The sequence below is a fragment of the Corapipo altera genome, unplaced genomic scaffold (assembly GCF_003945725.1).
Source record: "Corapipo altera isolate COAL_440 unplaced genomic scaffold, ASM394572v1 308, whole genome shotgun sequence".
In the NCBI taxonomy this organism is placed as follows: Eukaryota; Metazoa; Chordata; class Aves; order Passeriformes; family Pipridae; genus Corapipo; species Corapipo altera.
Window position 1 is genome coordinate 524535 of NW_020884925.1, and position 17108 is coordinate 541642.

At 47.6% G+C, this 17108-nt stretch overlaps 1 protein-coding gene across 4 annotated transcripts in view; it reads left to right on the forward strand.

Annotated features, from left to right (window-relative positions):
- Positions 1-17108, forward strand: part of CSNK1G1 (casein kinase 1 gamma 1) — an 82037-nt gene that overhangs the window by 52541 nt on the left and 12388 nt on the right. For all 4 annotated transcript variants that reach the window (XM_027657720.1, XM_027657722.1, XM_027657721.1 and 1 more), the window contains 6 exons: positions 30-181; positions 5921-6155; positions 8641-8726; positions 10699-10783; positions 11919-12067; positions 13615-13719. In XM_027657720.1, the coding sequence (XP_027513521.1) occupies positions 30-181; positions 5921-6155; positions 8641-8726; positions 10699-10783; positions 11919-12067; positions 13615-13719 (812 nt within the window). The remainder of the gene's footprint in view (positions 1-29; positions 182-5920; positions 6156-8640; positions 8727-10698; positions 10784-11918; positions 12068-13614; positions 13720-17108) is intronic.

The following is a 17108-nucleotide window of genomic DNA, read 5'->3' on the forward strand; positions in this document are numbered from 1 at the left end:
CTGATTTGAACTCTGTTCATCCCTTCCAGCTGAAGGGCTTCCCCAGGTGTATTACTTCGGGCCGTGTGGGAAGTACAACGCCATGGTACTGGAGCTGCTTGGTCCCAGCTTGGAAGATTTGTTTGACCTCTGTGACAGGACATTCACCCTGAAGACGGTGTTGATGATTGCCATCCAGCTGGTGAGTGATGACAGGGCCTCCACAGGGCCACTCAGGTCTGCCAGTCCTGGAGAGCTGAGGATGGGTCAGTGCAGTGCAAGGTTCAGGGCAGTCTGTTGCTTGGAGAGAGAATCTCATTCTGTTACAGAGTCACAGGATGGTTCAGGTTGGAAGGAACCTTCAAAGATCTAATCCAAACCCCCTGCCATGGGATGCTCCAAGCCCCATCCAACCTGGCCTTGAACACTTCCTGGGGATGGGGCAGCCACAGCTTCTCTGGGCAACCTGTTCAAGGGCCTCACCACCCTCACAGGAAGAATTTCGTCCTTACATCCAAACTAAACCTGCCGTCTGTTTAAAAATGTTTCCCTTTGTCCTATCCCTGCCGGCCTTGATAAAAAGTCTCTCTCCATATTTTTTATGAAAGAAAACTTCTCAGGTGTGAGAAGAACTCTTGCCTATGAAGGCAAGGTCAAGTTATGCTTATGAGAAACTCACTCCTTGCGCAGCAGAACCAGTGACGCTGGATTCCTACGGACTTGTGTCCCATGTCCCCTACACAGCCCTACCCCGGTACCTACCCCAGCTCACTCCCTCTGTTTGGACATCCCAGGAACATTTCATTTCTTACCCATTCCCCAGGACACAGGGAACACAGCACCCTCCCACAGTCCTACCAGTTCTACTGGTTTGGTGCTACTGGGCCGCTCACAGAGTGATGGGAGCTGAGCTCTCCTTAGCCAAAATACCAGCATTGGAAGGCCCTGTCTTGGTCAAATTTGGTCAAAATTTGCCAATGGGTTTAAATTACTAACAGTTGGAATATAATAGATCTATGGGCAACATCACAGAGCCCTTAATTTACCTGAAAAGGAAATGAAGCCAAGCTGGAAGGGGTCTGTGTTGAATGTGAACAGTGTGAAAACTGAATGTCCTAAGGGTGAGGGAACTTCCCTGAGTCAGTAGAGCTAGTCAGTGATCATTTGAGTTTAGCTTTTTGGTTTTCAGCCTGTGGTCTGCAGATTCCCAAGTATATGGGTATTTGCAGATATCCAGATCTTGGATACTTGTACCTTGGGATCATTCAGATACCCCACAGCAGAGTAGGGACTGTGCATCCACATTAACAGCTCTGTGGATAGAAGTGTTGCAGGGAAGAGAAGATGGTAAGGGATGAGGAACACAATCCTTTCCAGGTAAACTGAAGTTTGCCAGAGCAGAATCTTAAATGGAAATTTGAGGTCACAGCAGCAGAAGTTTGAACAGCACCTGCCTGGTATTAGGTTCGTGCAGTTGGGTCTCCCAGGGTGGAGTGGTCAAGTTCTATTGGTTTTGAGTGTTCCTTCATCAGTGGAAAGCCAATTTATGGTATTGGTTTTGATTAAATCAAGTGGCAACAGCTGGCAAAGCCAAGGCTTTAGCTCATGTGACCTTTTGGTTGTAAAGAAGCAAATGAAAGGTGTAAATCCATTCCCTTGTGACTGCTGGGGAAATCAAGACTGTCACAGCAGTGTCAGCTGCCTTTTGTCGTGCTCCAGGGCTGCAGCTCAGCTCTGTGCCTGGGCATTCTTCATTGGCATCATCTGCTGACCTTGTACCCTCAGCAAGCCTGGAGCTCAGCAAGACACTGGTACCAGTGGGAAAACAGATGCTGAGAGTGATATGGGAGGACCCCAAAAGCAGTTGGAAGTGGAGGAGTTGATGTTCTCCCAAAGGACCGGGCAACACTGCTCCTTTTGCTGCGGGGAGATGTTTTAGGACCTTTTCAGTGTTCTCAGGGAGGTTACATGAGCTGCCAGCTTGGAGTTTGCACGTTGAAGGAAACAGATTTATCATTCTCAGGTGTACCCCAGCACCTTCCCTGGGCCTGGGAGATGTGTTTCCCAAAGGAGCTGGCATGCACTTAATGTGACTGGAATGAAAACCCTTCACTGCAGCCACAAGGCTTTGGGGGAAATTGTCTTGGATTTATCTTTTCCTGACACTGAATGATTGCAGTCACTGTGTCACCCTCCAGTTTGAGACACACATCAGAGAAGGGAAGTTGGACTTCCCAGTGGTTCACATCTAGGAATTACATTTTGTTTTGGTTCTGACAGCCAAACCTGCTTAAGCTTCTGGAATTCCAGCCGTGGGCATGAGAATAAAGGGTAACCACCCCCTGTTCCCCTCATCTTTCTCCCCTCACTTACATGTGATGATCCCTATGTCTGTAGGAGCATCCAGTCCTTTCCCTTTGTGTCCAGTGGTCAATTTTTCATGAGAGACATCGTGGAAAGATATTTTTTAACACACATTTGTGTTTGGCTGGCCTTACTGAGCTTGACAGAGGTTGCATCATCTCAGGACTGCGATGGATCCTTTAATCTGAAGACATTAAAAGATAGAGAAGGAGTTTCTCTAGGAAAAGCAAGGACAGTGTCATTGTTTTAAGGAGTGTGATTGCAGAAGAATTAAAGTATAGTTTTATACCAAGAAGGCTCTCCTGGTTGAGGGAGAAAGAGACTGGATGATAATGAGTCTTCAAGGAGAGCCTGTCTGGAAATTGTTCAGACTGGAGCTGCTTCCTCCATTCTCCACGTGCAGCCAAACAGATCCAGGGAGTGATGCTCCTGAATGAAGCCAAGCTTGGCATTTAAAACCATGGTCACTACGTCAGTCCCTGCAGCCCATAAATCAGGGGACAATGGGTTTTTATTCAGACTTCAGTTTTTCACTCTTGGCCAAGCCCAGCCTGTGCGATGCTCCCTGACAGCTCAGCAGGTCCATTGTGCCAGGCACTGGGCAAACATTCTGGATGTGGTCTGGACCAAGTCGTGGCAAAAAGGTTTCTCATTGGTGACCATCAAAATTGCCTTTAAACAAGGTAAATTTTGTATCTCTGCTGATCTTGAATATCTCTGATATTCAAGCAGGTGATGAGTGGAAGAAAGGGCTTGAATTTATCAGGAGGATCTAGAGATGAGATTGCCATTGAGATCAGCTCCTTAAGAGTTACCTTTTTGGGAGAAGAGGATTTGTTACACTTCCTTCCTTGGCAAGAGGAAGGCAAATGAAAGCATGGGTTTGTTTGGCATCTGGTAAATGTCACAATATCCTCTCATTTCTCCGCCGCAGCGCAGGGGTCCTGCTGTGTGCCAAGGGATTCTCTCCCCTCCTACAGGTTTCTCCGACATCTGAAATGGAGATTTGTGGCCCCAGGATGGACTGGGCCGGCCCTGGCCATGAAAATCCCTCTTTGATTCACAAATGGAGTCTTCCATCCACCCCCAGTGCTCCTGTGTTTGCTGTTTATCCAGTGTAAAAGCAATTCCAAGTTAGTCCCAGCTCCTCAAGTGGTTTCTCTGACTATGGAATAGTTAGAGCCTGTGGTTCAAACCCAGAGGAGTTGGGCACTGCATCTCTGCATCCAGCACATTTCTGTAGCGGGAACTCCCCTTCTCCCCTCCTTCAGCTGTGCAATGGGTGTGAGCTGTGCCGAGGTTGTGCCACACCACCACTGCTCGTGTCTTCTCAGGCAGTGAGCCTGGGAGGATGATGTGGCCCAGATACTCCATATCACAGCAGCCACAAGCAGGGTGAGCGTCTTGTCAGGGGGAATAAAGCATGGAAGCTGCTCTAGGAAACATCTTTCTGACTCGGAGAGTGTCTTCCACCCGTCGTGGCTCTCCAGCATGAAGCATCCAGGCAGGTGGAAATAAAGAAGAAGGAATATGAAAGACCCCACAACATCTGTGTGTGTGTGGTGAAAGCAGAAAAGGCAGGTGGAAGGAAAAAAGGCAGGTGAATAAGTACCTCTGAGTGCTGCTGCTGGTTCATCTAACACCTCAGCTGTCCAGGCTGTTGTCCTGCCTGATGCAACTTGCTGTGAGTTTTTAAAGAACAAAAAAATGAGGCTCTTTTCAGGTTGTCTAATTGCTGTTGGGATTTCAACAACTGAGCTGCTCTGGTAGCAGGAACAAATCAAATGAGCCTGTCAGGCTCTGCTTGAGAGCTTGTTACATGTGGAGAGGCAAGGAAGTGCTTTGTTCCACTTTCAAGGGTTGCATCTTCATTTGAATTGCCTCCTGACGTATCTTTTTGTTTCCCAACCTGCTGCTGTGTCCTGTAGATGATTCAAAGCGTGAAGAATGGCTGAAGAGCATCTGCTCTGCTCTGCATCAGCCTGTAATTGATTGGAAATAATGGCTGTTAGCCGTGAAACCCATTTTCCCAGCACATTGAAATCAATCACTGCGTGGAGGGGAGGGGAGCAGCAGCACGTGCCGGTTCCTTCTTTGAAGAGCCTTTGAGCAAGTCCTGTTTTTTAATCCTGATTCACCTGCAGCCAATTTTTTCCTGTCTGCTGCCCTCCTTGTAGAGCAGTTTATTTTACAAGGAGTGCTGCCCCCTCCTGCCTGTTCTTTCCAAGAGGTGGAAATGCAGCAGGTTTTCCTTAAAAATCAGGTACCTGATAAGGGTTTGGGAGCTGAATGGAGGGATCACACACATATGGAGCTTTAAGCCAGGTGTGGATCCAAGGTCTCTGAAGAGAAAGAATGATCTGTGTTTGCCCTGTGGATTGGTGTGTTGATTCATCAAGAAATGGAGGAGCAGGTGGGGTTTGTCAGCCCAGCAGTGCTCACAGTCATGGCGAACGGGGTAGTTGGAAGGGCTGATGGGGTGTTGGTTCTCTGTTGTTCAGCCTGGGGAGAGCTGGCTCAGTGATCCAGAGCTCCAACCTGTGGAGCTTTCCTGCTGGGATCCACTCAGAGGGGATGACCAGCTGGTGGCTCTTGCCTTAGACATTCCCCAAACCTGAGGGTGCCATCCTGACATCACAGTGGTGGGGCACTGACCTCTGGGGACTGACACTCGTTAATGCAAAACTGGGAGTCTGTGGCAGCTTTGTGGTGGTGTCATAGTATTGCAAGCCCACGTGGATGTGGATCAATCCCAGTGGCCTCTCCAAAAAAGTGCCTTGCTTACCAAAACCACCGTGTCTGACGGCAGGTGGGGCAGCTGCAACCAGAACAACCCGAAATGGGGATTCATGTGTTCTCATTTAAAAACTAAAAAGGCAGTTAGAGTTCATAAATTAAAATAAATTGAGAGTTACTTCCAGTTGGAATCATCTCTTAAGTTAGGGACTCAAAGGAGAACTGCTTGGCAACCTGTTCAGACATCACCTGCAATATATTTGGGTTCAGAAGGAATTCTAATGGTGAACTTCTGAACAAGGTGTGTTGTTGGAGGCCCTCTGTCACCTTGGAAGTGGGATTCGTGCCCTTTCACCTTCCCTTTCAGTCATGCTGCCAGAACAATGTTTGTCAAAAGCTGACAAATATTCCAGCTATTCCTAGTTGACAGCAGTGAGATTAATTATTATTTTAGTCAACTTTGAGGATCATAAAGCTTCTGCCTGCCCAGAAATCCCCCTCCATGAAGAATCTGGCGTGTCTAAGACAACATATGGGTTGAGGGAGGAAGGTGGTAAGACACAGAGCAACAAGGGAAGGCGGTGGGCAAGGGAAGAGCTCTTGGTAACTGGTTTAGTATGTTTAAAATCAATACAAAAAGGCTGCTGCAGTTCCCCATGGCTTCCTGCCAAGAGCTGCATCCCGGCGGTAACGCCTCATAAACAGCTTTTGCCATTTCCGTGGGAATAAAGTCAGGGAGCACAGCACAATAGCCAGGGAAAGGAGGGGATGAGAAATTCCTCTTCCATCTCTCCCGGTGGCTGGTCTGCTCCCAAATAACCGTTTCCTTGTCGTTCTGCAGATCTCTCGGATGGAGTACGTGCATTCCAAGAACCTCATCTACCGAGATGTGAAGCCAGAAAACTTCCTCATTGGCCGGCAAGGCAATAAGAAGGAGCACGTCATCCACATCATAGACTTTGGACTGGCGAAGGAGTACATTGACCCGGAAACCAAAAAACACATACCCTACAGGGAGCACAAGAGCTTAACTGGAACGGCGAGATACATGTCCATCAACACCCACCTTGGCAAAGGTCTGTCTGCTCACGGGGAGCTCCAGGAGTCACAGAATCACTTAAGCTGGAAAAGCTCTCTAAGGTCATTGTATCCAACCACTCCCTCGGCACTGCCGTGTTCACCACTAACCCCTGGCCCCAGGTGCCACATCCACAAGGCTTTTGAACACTTTCAGGGATGGGGACTCCACCACTGCCCTGGGCAACCTGTTCAATACTTGACAACCCTTTCAGTGAAGAAATTTTCCCTAATATCCAACCTAAACCTCTCTTGGCAAAACTTGAGGCTGTTTCCTCTTGTCCTGTCCCTTGTTCCCTGGGAGCAGAGCCCGACCCCCACCTGGCTCCACCCTCCTGTCAGGGAGTCGTAGAGAGCAAGAAGGTCCCCCATGAGCCTCCTTTTCTCCAGGTTGAGCCCCCCCAGCTCCCTCAGCAGCTCTTGGTGCTCCAGCCCCTTCCTCAGCTCCATTCCCTCTTCTGGACACGCTCCAACTTGCCATGTGAGTCCAGCAGGGCTCTGATGGTGTCTTGGCTTACTACTCTTTTGTGCTCTTCAAGCTATTTGTGAACCTCCTGATGCTACCATGCTGTTTACAGTTGTGAGGTTTTTTTCCTCCTCTTTTGAGGAATTGAGGCAGCTGAAATGTTGGAAGCCTCTTAATTATAGTTGTTATTGAGAACTAAATAACTGGGAGCAGCCCTGCACTGATAAAAGACAAGCAGGCAGGCGGTGATTGCCACACTAAATGATGGACAAATAGATTTTTATAGCACAGCACTGTCTCAGTACCTTTTAGTTCCAGATGTTAGAGTTGGATGTTCCCTGACCTAGTAATTGGTTGGAGAAAATGAATAGTTTAACTAATTTTAAACCTGGCTTTCATCTCCTCTCCTTGCTGCTTTCTTTCATACCATAAGATTACATTTCTGTGGCTGAAAGGCAAAAAAAAACACCTTATGAAAAGTTTATATTCACTTAAATCCCTAAAAAAAAAAAAAAGGGAGATAATGGAATATTCTTTGAATGGCCTCCCAGTGTTCTGGCTTCCACTTCACTTAGAGAGCTCACTCTCTCTGGGGAGTAAGGAGGGATGAGCCCAACTTCTAATGCTGGAAAGTGAAGAAAGAGTCAGGAAGGGGTGGAGGTATGGGAAAGCACAGCGGGAGCGGGCTCAGAAGCTGCTGGTGCAGGTGATGTGGAAGGAAGATGTGTTTGTGTTTGAAGTGCACCACATACCTTCCTTAGGACCCATTTCCCTGCAGGTTTTCAGCTCCCCCTGGGGCTCGTGCAGGGAAAGGGTCAGAGTCAATTCTGGGATTGTATTTGAGGAGGGCAGGGCTGGCTGCCAGCCAGGGAAGGCTGTCTGTGCCCAGAGGGGTTTTGAGGGGCTGATGCTTCACTGGTAAGACCAGCCCAGGTGGAATCAGTCCCTTCACGCTTAAAACTAAGGCTTCTGATTGCAGTTTTTCTGAGAGACGAGTGCACTCAACTGTCTTCCTGAGAAGTTCATCATTGCACTGAATTACCCAGGACATCCTCTTTTTTTCTCCTTTTTATCAGGATAACCTGCGGGAACTGTCATCTCAGCTCTCTTCTCATGAGTGTTCTCACTCCCAGCATCTACTGAGGGTTAAGTTACTGCTGCTTGTGAAGGAGTCACACTGTGCAAAGCGCTGTCTTCCTCTTGTGCAGATGATGCAGCAGCAGGCCCAGCTCACATCTGTCATGGCCTGTGGGCTGGATCTGCTCTGGCATGTGGCTGTGGAGCACATCATTTGGTGCAGATAGAGATTTGGAGGCGAGAATGTTGCACCAAATCAGTCTGTGAGCTCAGCAAACCCAAGGACCCAGCCCAGCCCCAGTCCTGTGCTGTTGACTCCACATTTGTTGTTCTCTTCTATCCTCCCTTGGGTTTTTGGATACATTTTGGTAGCTTATTTTAAGGATGCTTTTTCCTTTGGCTCGAGGCCACTTTTCCCCCCCTTCATTTATAATCAGAACATCTGCATGGCAACAGCAGCAAGTGTTTCACAGCTCTGGAAGGAGCTATTTTAGACCTGCTCTGATGCAATGAGATGCAGGAGTGATTGCAAAAGGGTTGGCACTGTGCAAGGGTAGTTCCCTGCAGCTGGTTGTGAGTATCCCCTGTTCCCATGGAGTCCAGAGGAAATGATCCAGCCCCACATGGCAGGTGCACCATCGACACTGGCAGGCTGGAGAAGGATTGGGGAACTGCTTTATTCCTCTGCAATTAAGACTTATCCCAGACAGTCTGGGCTGTTTGTCGTACAGCTCCTGTGTTCTCTCATGCCTTCCAGCTGATTTTGCATATTTTCTGGTTTTTTGAAACAACTTCTAGGTGGTTTTGCACGAGATCTGAGCTGCAGACAGCGAGGGAACGTTTCTGTGATACCTTTATCTCAGATACAGGTCTGGCTGCTGAGGACATCTCAGAGCCATTTCTGCCTCTGCAGCAATGATTTGTCATCTCTTCTCTTTTAGAGCAAAGTCGTCGAGACGACTTGGAAGCCCTGGGCCATATGTTCATGTATTTCCTCCGAGGCAGCCTGCCCTGGCAGGGATTGAAGGTAGGTAGGTTTTGCCCTTGAAAACTTCTGCTGGTCTCTGCCCAAAGGATAATCCACTGGGGAAACATCGGCAAAACCCATCCAGAAACACTGTCCTCTCCTTTATGTCCTTGAAGTCTAAGGACGAGGCATTAGCTTTAGCTACAGGAAAGATTTTAAGGTAGAAATATGTCACCTGGCACTTTGAGTTGCCAAACTGGTACAGTTTTGGAGAGAGGACTGAGCAGAGGTTCAGGGATAGCAATGAGAGCTGTGGTTGGAAGCTGCCCCGAGCTGGAGCGCAACGGGGACACAGTGGTTGTTTATGAAATTCCAGTTAGGGCACACAATCCTCCAGCTGCATCTGGGATCTGTGTTTATAATGGGAGCAGTTTGATGAGTTTAGATGAACAGATGGACTTCAGCTTGAAAAACTGGTTTTCTGGCAGAAGGATTGAGCTTGGCTTCCCTCCAGAGACGCTGGACACTCAGTGCTGAGGAGTTTATGGGATGCTGTGTACAATGAGGAGGCCTGCAGGCAATTGAGTTACTGAGTGCCGCCAACATCCATCAGCTGAGTTAACCAGGAGCGAGTCATTTCCTGGCTCTGAAGCTCTTGGAAGCTGCATCGTCACTTCTCCATCACCTCCCTGATGGTTAAGCTGCTGTGTTCAGCTTTGGAATTGCAGGGAGTGAAGGCACCAAATCTGATCAGGATAGGAGAAGGTTTGTTAGTGAAGACAAGAACTCCTGTTGGAAAAAGAAGGTGAGGTTTTTGGCTCAGGAGCTGCTTAGCAGGACACTGTGATGGTCAGTGGAAGCAACTTGGGTGATAGACCTTGTTAAGCTCTTCTGTCACCACCTATCCAGAGTTAGTCGGAGCTCAGCCTTATCAGACACATGGCAGAAAAAGCAAAGAAAGGGTTTTTCAAGCATGAAAGGGTCGTGAAAGAAATCAGAATGTTTCTGACTTTACATTCACGCCTCTGTGTGTTATTCTAGTACATATTTCTGGCTTAGCTGAACTCATCTGCTTTAAATTAATCCTGTAAATTATTCTGAAATAGTTCCAGGTTTTGACAAGGTTCTACAAAAGTTCCTAAGTTTGGTGCTGAACTTGATAAGAATTAGTTGACTCCTTTTTGAGGTCCAGGGCAAACTCGGGCTCTCTAGCTTGACCTAGAATGGGACAGCTTTGTTGCTCTTCTAGGTTTCCTCAGCTCACACTTTTGGTCTGTACTGTCAGTGCCATGTCTTGAGAGAACATCTGTGATGCTAATTAAGCTGCTGCCAGGTCTAATTGGCATATTTTGAAATGAAGGCAATAAACCCCATTTTTAGGGTGCAGCTGGAGCAGAGTTCTGTGCTTCAGAGAGGATTTAGAGGGAAATCCAACTGCAAACTGTTTAATTTCCTTGATGACCAGATGTTTGGTCAGTGCTGTCTCAGTGATAGGCAGTTTGGGGGTGAAAGGAGAGGCAGTGTGGGAGCAGCGTGGGATTTGGGAGAAGTGTGACTGATGTAAGTCGTTATCTGTGTGGTGTCTTTCTGTTACACCCAGAAAGACCCAAATTACCCTTGCAGTGGATATATTTTGCAGACGTTTGTGGAGGCAGCTCAGCTGCCAATGGCTCTGAGCCTGGGGAGGTACTGATGTGCCATCCCAGCTCCTGCAGCTTTGTTTGCTTCTCCCATGAAGCCTTCCCTGCACGGCCCTGAGGACTGCACTGTGAGAAGGGAGCCTTGTAAGACACTATTAAGTGTCCTGCCTTTCCTTACTGAGGATGTTTTGAACACGGCCTTGGATTTTCTCTGCCCATAGCCCATAAAATGTTCCTGTCAGTGTAGTCAGGAGGCAGTTCAGTTACAAGTAACATCTCCTGATACCACCCAGAACGGGCATTAAAAACCTTGTTTTTCTTCCCATACAGCATGTCCTTTCTCACATGGTTGAACTCTTTCTCCACAACTGTTTTGTCTTTGTGCGCTGCAGGCTGACACCTTAAAAGAGAGGTATCAGAAGATTGGGGACACAAAGAGAAACACTCCGGTTGAAGTTCTCTGTGAGAACTTTCCAGGTAAAGCCCTCATGGGACTGTCTGAGTGCAGCTGGAGGGGGACAGACCTTGTTAAATAGGATGGTCCTGAGCCCCTCTGACAGAAAGTATTTGGATGATGTGTGTGCATCATGTTGTTCCTCAAGCTGGAAAACGACTGGAGCTGCTGCTATAAATTAGCAGGGCCTGAGGGCTTAAAATGAGCTTAACTCTTCCCATCAAGGAGCCTGGACAGTGCTCAAGGGCCTCATGTAACTCCTTAGCTTCTTGGTTTCCCTCCAAAGGAACTCCTCATTATTTTCCCATTCCCAAATGACTGTGTTGGATGTACCGAATTAATTCTTTTCCAAATGTAAGGTTTTACAGGTTTTGTAAGTGTAGGTGGCCAGCTTGGAAGATGGAATGGTGTGTCTATCCTTGAATTCCACCTTTTGACAGCAGTTTTAAGGGGGTTGTTAACTAAAGGTGTGCTTCTAGCCACACCCTGCACCTTTATTCCAGTTAAATAGGATACAAAGTTAAAGCCCTCCCCAGGTACCCTGTGGCCTTCACAGAGTGGGTGTGGGGAGTTTTTTGGGTGTTTTCTGAAGTCCTGACATGAAGGAGAGGAAACCCACCACCATCTCCTGCTTTCCTTCCCCAGATGAGATGTCAGTGGCTATTTTATAGACTCATAGAATCCCAGAATGGTTTGTATTTTAAAGCTCATCTCGTTCCACCCGCTGCCACAGGCAGGGGCACCTTCCACTAGACCAGGTTGCTCCAAGCCCCATCCAGCATGGCCTTGAACGCTTCCAGGGATGGGGCAGCCACAGCTTCTCTAGGCAGCAACATTTTAAATGCGTGTGAGCAGCCTATTGGCAGGTTCAGTGAGTTTGTTTCTCGTTGCGTTTATTTTATACAAAGGTATAGAATAAAACCAGGTGTGGAGGTCAGATGTGAGGTAGAGCAGAGGTGGAACTTCCATCTTTGCTTGAGAAGTGTTTGAATTGTTTTTCATTGTGGGCTGTTACTAAAAACTGCTCCTTGTAGAGGAAAAGCCAGAGGTAGCGCTGGCAGCCCAGACAATTCTTGCACAGCATGAATTGACCTTGTTTTCTAAGAGCTCATTCAGAAGATTCAGGATAAAAGCTGCTGTCCTTCCCTTTTCCCACAGAGGAGATGGCCACGTACCTCCGCTACGTTCGGCGATTAGACTTCTTTGAGAGGCCAGACTACGACTACCTGCGAACCATCTTCACGGAGCTGTTTGAGAAGAAAGGCTACACCTTTGACTATGCCTATGACTGGGTCGGCAGGCCAATTGTGAGTTGTCCCTGTGAAATCCCCCGCCTTACCTCCCAGGGGCTGCTTCCACACCTCTGCCGCTTTGTCCCTGGTAATCCCAATTAATGCCAGTGAGCTTAGGGTCAAATCTTTTACTTCTCAACACAGTGAAGTGTCCTGACATTGTGTTCAGGGGGTTCTGTCAGTGCCTCAAAGTTCCCCTGAGGGACAAAGGCCCCTTCCCACATCTCTGGGCTTGCACTGGCAGGATATTGAAGCCCCACTTCCCCACTTGTGACAGTGAATATGACCAGACTGAATTCCCTCTAGTCTAACACAGGATTGGAGACAACTGTGTAAAATCCATCTTAAAGCAGGAGAATCATAGAAGACTCCTGTAATGGTCAAGTTCTCATCAGGAACATACAGGAGATCCAGGCAGGGCTCTGATGGATGTTCAGTGAATAATAAAATCCCAGAATGGTTTGGGTTGGAAGGGACCTTAAGGCTCATCTTGTTCTCACCCTCTACCATTGGCAAGGACACCTTCCACTATCCCAGATTGCCTTCAACACTTCCAGGGATGGGGCAGCCACAGCTTTTTGGCCAACCTGTGCCAGCACCTCACCACCCTCACAGGGAAGAATTTCTCCCAAATATCTAATCTAACCCTGTCCTCCTGAGCTCAAAATATCTTGGCAGACACTCCACAGGCTGAACCAGCTCTGTATGGCACATGACAAGGAAATGCTGGAGTAACCAAGCTCCATTTAGCAGTTCCATGACTCCATGTGGACTGTAACCCTGATCTCATCGCATTGCTTTCTTTGTCAAAAGCCAGTTGTACTTGGCCAAAAGCCATGTCATGGGGAAATGTGGTAGAAGAGTCTAAAGCTCTTTGGTTTGGGTACTTCTGCTCATGACCTACCCCAAACACCAGCAACGACACCTGTAAATTCATTGTCTTCAGTGCTGAACTAGGTACTGCTGCTGGTGCTTTACTGTCCCAACTATATTTAGCATTCCCAATGTTTACTGTGCCCAAAACACTTCCTGAGAAATCATTCCCTTTGTGAATCAAGATTTTCTCCTCATTTTTCTTTAATTACAAAGGCAATTGATAAAGAGCACCTTGTAAGACAAGCGTGCTACTGCTGCCAACCGCGGTGGTTGCTATGGAGATCTCGGTGTTGGGAGCAGGGATTATGACTTGGGTGAGGAGAGAGCAGATGAAGCTTTAATTTTAACACGTCCTGTTTCTGTGCAAGCGTGATTTTTACAAGTGGTGAGACGAGGGGATGAGGAAAACAAGTCTGTATATTTTCAGTTGTAATAACCCCATGTGAGACGCATTAGGTGTGATCTGACACCGAGACTGACACCTAACAATATCTTCTTAATTAATTTTTATACAAGAGATTTGGGGCTGGTGTCCACCGTTAAATCACATGGCCATCAAATCACAGGGATTTTATAGCCCTGGCTGTAATTCTCCTTGGCTATTACCTTTGATGTTTTCCTGCTTCCTGACACGGTGGGTCTGTGCATGTGAGAGTCTTCATCCTAACCAACACCCTCTTTTCCAGCCTACTCCTGTGGGATCTGTTCACGTAGATTCTGGGACATCTGCAGTAACAAGAGACAGCCACGTCCACCGGGATCGACCATCCCAGCAGGCTCTTCGCAATCAGGTGTGTTACTCACGACGGCTCCGGCCCCTCCCAGAATTCCTCTTGCACTGGAAAAGCAGATGCCATACGACATTACAGGTGGCTGGGACTGATTCCTGGTCATGACAAGGACAATCCCTGCTTCATTTCGAGATTGTGATTTGAGGAGAATTTTGTCAAAGCAACAGGTTGTTGAAATACTGTATCAACCAGTGGAATTCCTTGTGAGCCAAGTGGATTCCAGTTTGGAATGGGTTGTTTGTCTGTAGTTTGTGTGTAAACTCGTTAAGTCAGTGATCCAGCCCTGACCTACAACATTTTTTGGGGTGCTTGTACTCACAGCACATGGATGTAGAGTAGCCTGAGAAGTGTGGTGATGGCAGCCTGTCCCAGGTGCCCTCTGCCCATGGAGCACGTGGCTACAGTAGAGGTCTGTGTCCCATGTACACCCATGTATCCTTCTTGGAGTGTCCAGTTCACGGTGTGAGTGTTGCAGAGCACAAAGGACTGGCAGGGCAGGCACCCTTGGGAAGGCTGGGCATCATGGTCCAGATGAACTGCCATGATTTGAATTTGAATTTCCCCATTTTCTCCTTTCTTATTGTACTGCTTTGTTGGTGTTAACAGAACTGCTCAGATGTTCAGTAGAACTCCAGCTGGGGCTCCTGGCTGGAGCTGTTGCTGCTCTTATTCCCAGGGAGTGGATCTGGGCTCGCTTTGCTCCTCCAACCTCTGTCCTGTTCAGCTCCTTGGCTGCTGGCGCTGCCCCCACACAGCTCCTCAGGGGTGGAACACCACGTGTGAGGTGTCATAACCTGTCTGGGCTCAGCTTTCCTTGGGCCACGAAGGGTCGAGCAACTACCATAGACTAGGATATATCCCAATCCATCAGCTGCAGTCTGTGTGAACACCCCGTGTTGGAAGCGGGTGGTTTGCAGCACGTGCAGTGCAGTGTTTGTGCAGTGATTAGTGTGGGCTGGTGTGTGAGCCCTGCCACAATAATCTGCTTTAATAAATTCCCTGACTGATATATTAACCCCCCAGTTCTGCGTGGAATCTCCAGTTGTCCCTGTCGACCACAGACCTTCATGGTGTGTATGTGTGAGGCATCCTGTTTCCTTGATTGGACAGTGACACCTGGCTTCGTTTTCAGGCATTTTAGTTTACTAATTATAGTATGAGGTCCAAAGAAACCTGTGTTAGGCCCAAAACATGCAGGCAGCTTGTTCTTCTGAGCCACACAGATAGTCCGGATGTGGGATTGCACAGCAGCTTTTGTCATATTTTCACCTAAACATTACTTAGGATGATGAATTATTTAATATAACACAGGGAAAATCAGGTTCTTCTCACCACAACACAAACAGCTCTCTTCCAAGGGACATTCCTTTTAAGTCTTGAGCAAAGGATTTCTCTAAAGGAAAAATGAGAAAAAAGAAACATCTCAAGCGTGAATTGGAGGCGTGGGTTTGGGTCTCCAGATTTAATGGCCTTTTTTTTGTTCTTGGTTATAATAACTGCAGATCTCTTACAATACTTTACTCCTAGTAAAGAGCTGACATGTGTGATGTCCTTTTTGTAGCCCATTCCTCTGGGAAGTGAGGGTATTTAATCAAAGATGGGTGAGCTCTGCCCCTCTCCATCTTTAGGTGCCAGTCTTGTCATGTGATTTGGAAGCTGGGAGGAAGGTGATGAGTGTTAATGGGAATTCGGTGCTCCCAAGCTGTGTCTGGGGAGGTTTAGGTTGGATATGAGGAAAAGGTTCTTCCCCCAGAGAGTGGTCAGGCACTGAACAGGCTCCCCAGGGCAGTGGGCACAGCACCAAGGCTGCCAGAGCTCAAGGAGCATTTGAATAACGCTCTCAGGGACAGGGTGGGATTGTTGGGTTGTCCTGTGCAGGGCCAGGAGTTGGAGTCGGTGTTCCCTGTGGGTCCCTTCCAACTCAGAATATTCTATTCTATTCTGTTCTTTTCTGTTCTATTCTATTCTAAATTTCACAGGCATCACTTCCTCAGTGTCACTCCTTGGGTTGCTTTGGGCTAAGCTCAAGCTGACTTCAAACCCAGTTTGTCACATGCTTGGCTGTAGAGCTAAAAGAGACAAATCTTGCTCTTGTGGCTACTGAAGCCTTTCCTGGAAAATGCTTGCAGGCCCTTGGGCAGGAGTTTGCCTCTCCCAGTGCTGAAGTACCACGGTACTGCTTCATACCCTGGGCTGGCCAAGCACCCGATGCTGTGGAAGAAGCAGCACTCAGGATCTGCCTTCCACCAGCTTGTAAAACCTTCATTCAAATTCTCCAGTTGTTCCTGTTCTCGTGACTTACAGCCATTAAAAAATATTCCAAGGGAGGTGCTTCTCCTTTGAGTGTGTCACCAAGGACAAAAAGCATGAGCAGTGTCTCAGGCTGACAGGAAGGATGTCTAGTAAGAAGATTTGATAAACCGGGGGATCTTTAAGGTCCCTTCCAACCTAAACCACTCTAGATCCTACAACAAGACCACCTATACAGAAATAGCACCTTGATTTGGTGGCTGTTTGGAAGGAGGAGCAGCACCATGGATCACTCTGGGAGGGAGTCAGAGCAAAGGGAACAATAACAGATGTTTTATGAAATGCCAGGGAACTTCTCTTTTAATTTTCCTACTTTTTGGATGTGCTCCTGCTCTAGTAGACTGACAGTTTACTAGTGGGTGTTGAGGTTTGTTCAGAGACTTCTGGGGTCTCTCTGTGTTCTAGGCACCTCTCTTTGGTTACTTCTTCACCTTCACTGATGAGAACCTGGTGTTTATTCACTGGAGCTTCTTGTTTCCTGGCCAAATCCTTGGTGTCTCATTCAGCTGAGGCCTGAGGCCAAGACAGATTTGTTTGTCCCACACTTCCCAGTCTTGTGTTCCTCCAGCTTGGGTCAGTTGGGTTCAGGTGCACTGAGATACTCCTGGGTCTTAGGTGAGCACTGGATTGTTGTCATCAAAGCTGGGTGACCCACAGAAGCTTCTCGTGCAAGTGCAAAGGGATTCTTCTAATTAAACAAATAAAATTCTAATCATTTGTTTGCCTGATGTTTGCATCTGTTTGGGAGACAGAGAGGAAACTTGTTAGCAAAAGTTTCTTATCTACTTTTCTGCAGAAACCCAAAAAGCCCCCAACCCTCTCTCCAGTCAAGCAGGTGTGGTGGATGTTTCCTTCTGCACTGCACAGGTGAATCAGTGTGTGGAACTGGCTTCAGGTGAAATGAAGTGTTTGGCTTTGTTTTATGTTGCAAATTTGAGTTTAAAATTACGTATTTGAGGGAGGTTCAGCTCGTTTATCCAACCTTGCTGCCATGCCGAGTGCTCTGGTGTGTGTGACCTGACAGACAGAGTGAAATGTTGGCAGTGTGATTGTTTCTATGCTGAAATCCATGGGAATGA